The sequence below is a fragment of the Triticum dicoccoides genome, chromosome 1B (genome assembly GCF_002162155.2).
Source record: "Triticum dicoccoides isolate Atlit2015 ecotype Zavitan chromosome 1B, WEW_v2.0, whole genome shotgun sequence".
NCBI classification, from domain to species: Eukaryota; Viridiplantae; Streptophyta; class Magnoliopsida; order Poales; family Poaceae; genus Triticum; species Triticum dicoccoides.
The window spans coordinates 52,067,703-52,078,008 of NC_041381.1; the positions used below are offsets into that span (position 1 = coordinate 52,067,703).

Genomic DNA, 10,306 nt, shown 5'->3' on the forward strand with positions numbered 1-10,306 from the left:
GTTGGTTGTGGCATCGACCCCTCCTATGTCACCTTCGAAGACTGAGCCGAATGATGACTCCGTGGATGAGACGGTTGCAAAGCTCTATGGCTCTGAGTCCCCTCGTGCTAGGGAAACTCAACTGATGCTTCATGCCTCGCTCGATGTGTCGGATGCCTTTGTGGGTGAGCCCATTATCGTCATTGTGGCTCCGGTGTTGTAGATCATGCTTGAGTTACAAAGAATGTTTGCAGGGCTGATTTTACCACCGTCAATGGAGCATCTAAAGGTGGACTCGCTTGTGCCCTCAGTTGTGGCATGGGTGCCCGCTAAGCCTCCTTTGGAGACTATTTAGGTGGCCGCAGATGAGGAGGGTGCTGCATCTACGAGTGTTCCTATGGTTGATGATGCCGTATCACGTCGTAAGTCGACGTTGCGGTCACTCACATGTGACCGTTGGGCAGGTGGTGTCTGTGCGTGAGAAGGTCGATGAGATTCTCTTTCAGATAGAGCTTCACAACTTGCTCACATGTTTGGAGGCGGCTAGCCCTGGATCTGGCAAGACGATTGTGGAGGAGTCTCTCAGGAGCAAAAGAAAGAAGAGTGGCACCATAGGAATGGCGTTCACAGCTGCTTGATGGATAGTCATCAGTCTCTTTGTATTATCCTTATGGCATGGCTTGTCTTCGTGGATTTGGTAGTGCTCGTGCTCTTCGGACGAGGTACTCTCGTTGGGAGTTTCTTTGTGATGTATCAGTGTGAGGGTTGGTGATCATTGCATGTTGGGTATGGTTATCAGACTGATTGTGCGCCTATGGGGTTGCATACTTTGTGAGTAGTCCACATGAGGTTGGTTTGTATTGATTTTCGCCTGGTTTTCTGTTAATTGACTAGGAAGTTCTCTTTTGCTTAATTAATCGATGAGGCAAATCGATCGTTTACCTCCATTTCAAAGAAAAAATGATAGCAAGTATGAATATAACCACCGCCAAGAGTACACTGCTAACACCAACATGAACAGAACAACAAATAGCCGAGCTCCAGGTTAGAAGCTAAAGACTACAAGCGACCATTTTGTTTCTTCCCGTGGAAGAAAGAAGGCCCTTTGGCTAGGGTTTTTCGTGCCTCCCGCCGGTGCCGCCGCCGGTCTACCTCGTCTCCTATGGTCTTAGGGCCATGGAGGTGTGGTGGATCCTAGCCGTTTTTTCATGCTCTTTGTCGTGTTAGGGATTGTGTCCTACTCGGAGAGGAGAGGCGACAGTTGCTCTTTGAAGATGGAATAAGATTCTCTCTGCCTAGTCCCTGTCCTGGTGATGTTTCTAGCATCGTCGGAGGGTGTGTGGAGGTTTGTCTCTGGCGGATCTTGCGGGATTCGGTCAGCGTTTATCTTCTGTGGATCCACGTGGATCATGTCTTCATTCGTCTATGTTCGTGTGTCTACAGGTTGGATCACTCCGATCTACGCTTCTCTTCATCGACGACGGTTGCTGCTTTTGTGTGCTTGTCTTATGGGGCCTTAACACGACGACTTCTCGACTGTCTGATACAACAAGGTTTGCGCGGCTCCAGTGCTAGTAGTCGTCGCTACGTGGTCTACGGACCTAGTTATATTTTTTTTATTTCTGGTGTTCTTTGTACTACGTTGACAGATAAATAGATTGAAAGTTATCCTCGCAAAAAAAAAACAGCAGAGACAACTGTAGACCATGAGGATTACAAATTTATTCTTCCTTTGAGATGCTCACGAATGTTCAGCAGTAAAAACGACAACAGTGATCTCGCAGATATGGGCTTACATTACAGTGGAGCGGATACCCATAGAACCAGTTGTGCTAAAACTTGGTATGTGTGTGCTAATTCATATATACACAATTTGGCAGTCGCATACCATTTTTACCTCGCCGAGCATATGGGATCGTGGTGATAAACATCAACCAAGTGACGTTGGTTGGCAGCGGAAATTGTGGTCCTGTTGAAGCACGGCTGTCGGCTCATAGGGCATGCCTGAGGACGACATTCAACAAATGTCCCGAGCGCAAAGGAGACCAAGAAAGCAACATGCATGGCACTAACTTTAGTTGATAGAGATATAATCAAATACTTCCTCCGTCCGGAAATACTTGTCATCAAAATGAATAAAATGAGATGTATCTAGACGTATTTTAGTTTTAAATACATCTTTTTTCATCTATTTTGATGACAAGTATTTTCGGACGGAGGGAGTACACACTTTAGTACTCCTACCACTACACACTGGTTGCCCGATTTCACATCCCTTATGATACCAAAGAATTTCATAAATGTCTGGCATGCATGGTACACGGATATGCATCATTCTCTTTGCCAAAGCTCATGTTGATTTTTCTGTTGATTATTGGAGCAACTATCTTTTCCTCAAATTATTGCTTTATTTTAAGAACAGGAAAGGGCACCGTCGTTATTTGGATCTGGTTCAATTTAAGAACAGGAAAGGGCCTGAACTTCATTTTCAATAACTAATTTTCCTACATGGTGGTACTAGCGTGCAAATTTCCATGATTTACCAGAGTTAATGATTTGTGTAACATGATTCATTTTCTGTGATCGTTTGTACATAGTGATGTTACTGACTCATGTGTCATTCCCTAACCATTGTCTTAGTTTGCGCCTCTGCAACCTCGACACTGAGACTAAAGAAGACGGCCACAAGAACAAAAACTAGGAATATAGTTAAACAAGTATATGGTCTATGTTTGCACAATGTTTGCTGTTGTACGAGCTCGACAAGTGTCCTAGGCGTGGCAGGAGTAAATTGCGTTCTGTGTTCGTACTATTGTTGCGTTCCATGATGCCTCCCAAACTTAGACTAGAGATGTGTGCTGCTACTAGTCGTCTACTACGCAGTGATTGCCCCCATTTTGCATCCATTACCAAAGTTCCTGGTGAGGTTTCTCTTGGTTACTAGTAGCAACTACATTTCCTTCTGGCTGCTCCTCCTTTTAAGAAAGAGAAAGGGCACTGTCTTCAAATACAGTTCAACACAACAACCATGCAATGCAATGGATGCAGGAATTAATGTTCTTCCTAATGCAGTGGATGCAGAAATTATGTCCTTCACGACTGGTGTACCGCAACCCATGTACGTACTGCTTTGATCTACAGTATATGTTCTAGTGTTCGTACTATTGTTTCGTTTCATGTGGAGTTCAATTAATGTAATAGGCATTGTTCAGATTTGCCGATATTATTAATGTAATGCTTCCTTGGTATTCTTTGATGGTTTAAGTAATTTTGGTTCCCTTGGAATTGCATGGCACCACATGTTTTGAATTGCTTTAATTTACATGAACTACTATGTTACTAAAATGAATACTAAAAATGTTCCTGAACCAGTGTTTGCTTTGCTTTCCCAATTTTAATGTCGTCTCCAATCTCCACACTATCGCACTTTACCACGCGGAAGCAGGCTTCTGAAAAGCACAAACAAATTCGCACCCTGTCTGTCACTAACAAATTGAAGAAGAAAAACTGAATGACAATTGGAAGGATCAGCACACAATTGCTGTGCAAGTGTTCCTTGGAATATTGGCTGCATGAATTTGACAAAGACAAGCAACAACGAAATTAAATGACAATTTCTTGGAAACTGGGAACTTTGTATGATGATAGCTAGTACTCCCTCCGTCCGGAAATACTTGTCATCAAAATGAATAAAAGGGGATGTATCTGGATGTATTTTAGTTTTATATACATCTTTTTTTTGTCCATTTTGATGACAAACATTTTCGGACGGAGGGAGTATGAATATGACCAGAGTCTGAAGTACAGTGCTAATACGCCATGAGCAGGACAGCAAATAGCCAAGTTCCAGGTTAAGAAGTTAAGACCAGCAGAGACGCCTGTAGGCCAAGAGGATTACAAATCTGTTCTTCCCTGAGATGTACATGATTTTCAGGGGGTAAAAACGACACCAGCGATCTCCCGGCCTATGGGCTTACATTACAGTGAAGCAGATAATATACACCCGCTTACGCCAAAACCCAATCTCTGTGTGTTAATTCACACAGATCCAACGCTCTGGCAGCCTCCTGCCGTTTTGACACAAGCAAGTTTGGGAAGGAAAAAAAAGGCAAGGCACAAATTGCCAATCCATCTGTTCTACTAAAATGGAATCTGTAGCCTATATGTTCAGGAGGGAACGGTTGTCACGGCTTATACCTCGCCTGACAGTCGCCACTACATAGAGCGATGCTGGAGGAAATGCCTTCATTGAATTGATAGTTTGCGGCTGTTTGTTAAGCTAGTAGAATACCCTGACCTACTGTTAACGAGCATCCAGCACCTCCAAAAGATTCTCGGTTTCATGCTCCTTGAAAACCTGCATTGTTTAAACATCAACAGGGTTACAAGTGTATACCTGCTAATTACACATAGCAGCTGCGGAAGTAAACTGACAGGACTTCCCCTTGCTAAGATGCCTCAACATTCTGTTCCTATATGAGGCTGTGAATTTTGTGATCCATAATCATATATGAACATATCCAACATCTCTGTCTAGTGATTACTTTAGATAAAAGATAGCTCCAAATAGTCATTACCATGGTGTATTCGTTTTACAGAAAGAAAAACAGTTTGGCTTTCTGATTCAGCTAATTTTTCTAGAAGTATTACCAGTTACCAAGAGTTGGAGCTTAAGATGTAGGCATTTATGCAATTTGTGATGAATATAGAACTACATTTTTTCAAAGTGCCATGACATGATTAGCCTGTGTACAATCGTACCACAGAATAATAGCATAATATATGGCCTTTTTTCCTGAATAATAAACATTAATGGTACTATCTACAATTCCACTTGCCAAAAGTTTGGCAGTTGTGAAAACATATCTGAGCATGTTGTCACTAAATACAGGTCATCTAACTGTGCGAAAAGTTTGGCAGTCATCTAAAAACTAGGACAAAAAAACAAAGTAGTTTTCTATCTCCTACGGTATTGACAAATATCAAGTGGCACCTAAACATACAAGTAAACAAGCAGGCCAGAATACAAAAAAGAAATGTGTATAGTATGTACGCACCTTAACAGGAAGAGTATTGCTGAACCCCTTTTGATTAAGAAAATCACCAGCAACTTGCTGCCAATCAATACTGTCAACACCTTTGCTGCACTCATATTCACCTCCTACCCATATGCATACCGTTTTAACTGCTTCTGCACTTCTGCTGGCATTAGGAGCAACAAAAATAAAAACTGTTTTTGGGTCAAGATCCTTGCGAGCGAATGCAGTCAGCTTCTCCATGCAGGGCCATCGGTAGACTAGTAGTTGAACATAATTACAGGTCTCTGAGTTAGTATGCTCAATTACTATGGTCTCACCGTGGGCAGTAGCCTCTGAGTTGCTGTCAGTTGCCGTTGAACTAGTTTCGGTGCATTTGTCTGGGCAAGAAACACCAGTAAGCTGTTTCACACCATTGGTATTAGTCTTATCCATGACTTCCTCTGCTTTGTGAATAGATGGCGCCCTTGGTGGCAATACTAGCTCCTTTGGGAGTGATGGTAGCTTCAGACCTGAAAATCCCCCTCTTCTTTCTGCTATAGATGAGACCTTGGACGGAGAGCGTATTGATCCCAGGACAGGCTTTGAATGTTCCGCATTAGATGACTGGCGAAGAGGAGACCTAGATGATGGCACCAAAGCATGTGGCAAATTAGATGAAGCAGGTGAAAGACCAAGTGACGGCGGGGAGCTAGTTGAAGGTGACAGGGAGGGTGAGTCTGAACTGTACTTTGAACTGATGGTTGAATCTGATGATAGAGAGCTCGGAGAAAGGAAAGGCGGTGATATTGATGCCTCTGCAGTCAAGTGCTGTACCCGTGGATCCAAATCCCTTATCAGAGCAGAATCCGAATAAACTCGAGATAGTGATCTCGAGATAAACTTGCGCCTTAGTAAACTCCAGCTACTTTCTCTCGCTGGAAGATGGGTCTCATCTCCAGTACCAGAAGACGAGAATGCTGGAACAACACCCCCAGCTATCGCTTTCTGGACGAGCTCAAAATCAGAATCATAAGATTCCACTCTCCGGCTTCCCACACCAGTCCTGGATGGTGAATCGATCTGCTCCTTGCCAAGCTTCATTTTGCTGTCTGAATTAACAGGTGCACTGGAAAAGGCGTCCCAAAACTCAGGTTGCTCCAACCCTTCTCTGACAACTTTGATCTGCCCCTGCACCTTCTCATACCTCACCACCTGAAAAGCTGCCGCTCTCGCATCCTTCTCCATTACTGTATCGCACTTGATTCCAACCCAAACATAAATCGACGAGAGCACATGAACTATGAATGCACCCCTAGAGTCCAGGGCGGCAGGCGAGGGCTCGTTCAGCATTTTGGGCACTAGATGCAATGGAGCATAGGGCGAGTGAGGCGCCAACCGATACATCCTGAGCACTGAGTTTGGGGACAATGGAATGGCATGCACCCGCTTCTGGCACTGGAGCAGCTGGCAGGCAAACCCCATGTTCGGATTCGCGATCCCCCTGGCGGCCTTCACAAACTGGAACGCATCGTCGAAGCTCTGCCCTTCCCTCCACATCAGATACGCTATGACGAGCGAAGTCGAGCGCGACACCCCCTGGCAGCAATGCACGAACACGCGCCCGGCCTGCTCCCTCACGTCCTCGAAGTAATCAAACACGTCGTAGAGGATGCTGGTGATGTCCTCGGTGGGGCTGTCCTGCAGCCAGAGCGTGCGGTAGACGAGGTCCGACTTGAAGTACTCGGGGCAGACGAAGCCGACGCAGTTGAGGACGTGGGTGATGCCGTTCTTGCGCAGGATGTCGCGGTTCTTGGCGACGGCGTCGCCGCCGAGGTAGACGTGGTCGGCCACCTTGGAGCACTCCTTGTCGAAGAAGGCGATCTGGTCCTTGCGGCCCTGCGAGCGGAGGGTGGAGAGGTCGAGCCGGAGGCCCTCGCCCGGCTTGGCGGAGCCCGGGCCGCCGCCGCCGGCCTTGGAGGCGCCCGGGGTGGTGGGGTTGGGCCACTCGCCCACGTCGTCGGAGCCCGCCTTGGGCCACTCGTCCAGGCTGCGGCGCGTGATGGCGAGCGGCTGCAGCGGCGGGAGGCAGGCCCGGCCCTTGGACCGCGGGGTGAGCGGCGGCGGGCCCATCCGGGGCGGGAGCGGCGCCGCCTCCGGCCCCGCCGCCTCGGCGGCCCGCGACGCCGACCACGACGCGGAGCGCCAGAACTTGCGCCCGCCGCCGTCGTCGGGGTTGGCCATGGGCCACGAATCCCACGCGCCCCCACGCCCACCTGCGCCGACCAAACCACAAGATTCAAACGCCATTATTCCCCATCCCTCCGCCCCCAAGAACCAAAATTTCCCAAACAAATCCGCAGAAACCGTACCTGATCCAGGCGCACACCACCCGCGCCGCAAATAGGGAGCGCCCCGCGCGGATCCTCGGCGGGCCGGGGCGAGCAGATCGGGAGATCGGGCGGCGCCGGTCTCGGGGAAGGGAGGCGACGGAAGGGGAAGGTGGAAGGAGGAGGGCGAGAGAAGAAGGCCAGAAGCTAAAGTGGGTGAGGGTTTTGAGGAGGAGGGCGTCGGATGCGCCTCGAGATCCGTGCGTGGAGACGATCGGACGGTGAAGAGCGCTTGTGGTGGGCCCCGGGTTTGACGGGGGTGGTCGTGTTGACTGGCCTCGACGCGAGAGGGGGAACGGGACAAGTTGGGCTGCCCCCCTTTGGACAAAATGTTAGGTGCACCTGCTCTTCGGGCAATGGCCACGGGGAACGGCTAATTTGTGGCATTAGTGGCCAAACTTTTTGCCCCCCTAGAGTAGAAAGGAGGGCCGAAAGCCGAAAATCGGGTCGAAACGGACGAAATTAAGTGTCATCGTATTAGGAGAGGAAGCCGTAAAGCCATAAATCGGGATGAAAGGGCGGGGTTGAAACCAATGAAATTAAGTACCGCCATACTAGGAGAGGAAGGCGCGACGCCAAAAATCGGGATGAAAGGGCGGTGGAAACCGGTGAGATTAAGTGCTGGCGCGGCGCCGACTCGAGTTATTTGGAGTTTGTCCCCCTAGAATAGAAAGGAGGGTGTGTGTGTTCGGAAACCAGGATGAAAACAGACAAAATTAAGTATTGCCACGTTATGAAAGGAAGGCGCAAAGTGGAAAACACACATGGAGGTTCAGCGATCAAAGACCTCACATGGTGTGGACCAGTGGCGGAGCTTCATGGGTGCCAACCTGGGCGGTGTCCCCCAGCCCAAGAAAAAATCACCTAATACACGTTAGTTTCTATGCTATATGTTCAGTAGAAACAGGGTAAACCTCATAGTTTTGCCCCTCCTTGGCCCATTGCCCCTCCAAAGATTTGGCCCAAGCTCCGCCACTGGTGTGGACACAAACCATTTCTCATGCAATATCACTACTGTTTACTCCCTTCGTAAATAAATATAAGAGCGTTTAGATCACTCTAAACGCTCTTATATTTATTTGCAGAGGGAGTATCATACAAGCATGGCCAAAAATTGATAGTATCATGACCGAAAGTAAGACGCAAAGCCAAAAACCGGGACAAAAACATGGTGAAAACGGGCGATATTAAATACTGGCACAGTATAGAAGGAAGGCACGCAAAGCCGAAAATACGCATAGATGTTTGATTATGAAGGACCTCACATGGTGTCGACATGCACCATTTCTCACGCAATATCACAGGCGTTTTATCATACAAGTACTGTGAATTGGTCAAATTACAACTGTAAGGAGTAAGGCACAAAGCCAGAATTCGAGATGAAAGCATTATAATATCACATCAATTTTTGCATTAGAATGAACATATGCTCACTTGGACGGCATGATAATTCGTTTGCAACGCCTCTTTTCTCCGGCAGGTTGGATTGTTCGGTGTTCATCTATCCATTTTCTTAAAGAGAGTTGGTCAAATCAACAATCTACTGCGGATATGCATGCATGGAACGTATGATAAGTCTAAGCGTTTCTATAGCTGGTCGCATGCTCTTGTTTTGTTTTATATCTGTGGTTCAGCTGGTCAAGGCCAATAATTAAAATTTGTTCGTAGACCTTTGGTTTGTTTGTTGATTCAGAAATAATAATTCCAATCTTGGTCAATACGTAAGGTTCCTTGTCTCCTTGTGCACGCACTTGTCACTGTTATGAACGGTCATGCTCACTCCACACTCAGTGACCGTAAAAAAACGATATAATTATCAGACTTCCCCCTCAGCTACGTCTCAGAAATAGTGATCTAAACGCTCTTATACTTCTTTACAGAGGGATTAACAAATTATTTTATTCCGAACTTTCTTCTTCGGTTCTCAATCTTTTGTTTGTATCAAGGGTGAGAGGCCGTTGTATATCGTATGGGAATGCTTGGAAAAACGGTAATTTATCGCAAAATTTGGCAGAAAACCCATTTCTGAAAACGATAATCTACGCCTGAATTCATGTGTTCCAAACGAGCCCTAAACCATTTTTGGTATCATCCGGAGAAAAAAATTTATGCTTTTCCTGTAGGGCGAGCGAGAAATGAGGCTACTACTACCAGCAAATACTCCCTCTGTCTCAAAATAAGTGTCTCAACTTTGTACTCCCTTCGTCCCAAAATTCTTGTCTTAGATTTGTCTACATACGGATGTATCTAACACTAAAACGTAATTAGGTACATCCATATTTAGACAAATTTGAGACAAGAATTTTGAGCCGGAGGGAGTACTAACTTTAGTGTAAAGTTGTACTAAGCTTGAGACACTTATTTTGGGACAGAGGGAGTAGTAGATAGACGTCATGATCAGAGACCATGAAAAATACCACTATCCTAAACAAATTCTTCGGTCAGCATCAGTAGTCCAAGAGGCAAGAGCCAATCTTTCTCTCATTTCCGGTACACAGAAAAAGGCTTCAGACAGCAACCCAGTTATTTATGGCAGTATATACCTTGCTTCAGCGTCACTGCAAAACTAAACAATGGGCAGAGGGGGGAAAGGGCAGCAGATATATATGGCCAAAGGATGGCGACATGGGAGGACAACGACCTGTAACAAATGACCAAAACTTTTCTTCGTTTTCGGGAACGGTTTTTCCTACCTTCTCGGCGATAAATGGCCGGGAATTTTGCTCTCATCTCCAAGCAAGGGACGGCGAGCATGTTGTCGTGGATCGCACGCGCCATTAATGCGATCCTGGACCAGCGAGGGCGCTGGGGCAAGCAAGGGTGTGTGTTTTCAGGTCAAAGACAAATCCAGAAAAAGGGTGGTGAATGACAGTGATGTGGGGGTCCAAAATATCCAAATGCAAGTAGGGTAAGCAGAGACAG

At 46.7% G+C, this 10,306-nt stretch overlaps 1 protein-coding gene across 2 annotated transcripts; it reads right to left on the bottom strand.

The window, feature by feature from the left end:
- Window positions 1-3,781: 3,781 nt before the first annotated feature.
- On the bottom strand, window positions 3,782-7,586 carry LOC119318375 (protein-tyrosine-phosphatase MKP1-like). 2 transcript variants are annotated; one of them, XM_037592935.1, is made up of 4 exons: window positions 7,367-7,586; window positions 5,746-7,270; window positions 5,037-5,637; window positions 3,782-4,336 (listed from the first exon to the last, which is right to left on the bottom strand). In XM_037592935.1, the coding sequence occupies exons 2-4, from the start codon at window positions 7,236-7,238 to the stop codon at window positions 4,283-4,285; spliced, it is 2,148 nt and encodes a 715-aa protein (XP_037448832.1). In that variant the 5' UTR covers window positions 7,239-7,270; window positions 7,367-7,586; the 3' UTR covers window positions 3,782-4,282. The 2 variants fall into 2 exon arrangements, with proteins under 2 accessions (XP_037448832.1, XP_037448824.1); XM_037592927.1 differs by having other exon boundaries at window positions 5,037-7,270; window positions 7,367-7,500.
- Between the last annotated feature and the right edge of the window lie 2,720 nt (window positions 7,587-10,306).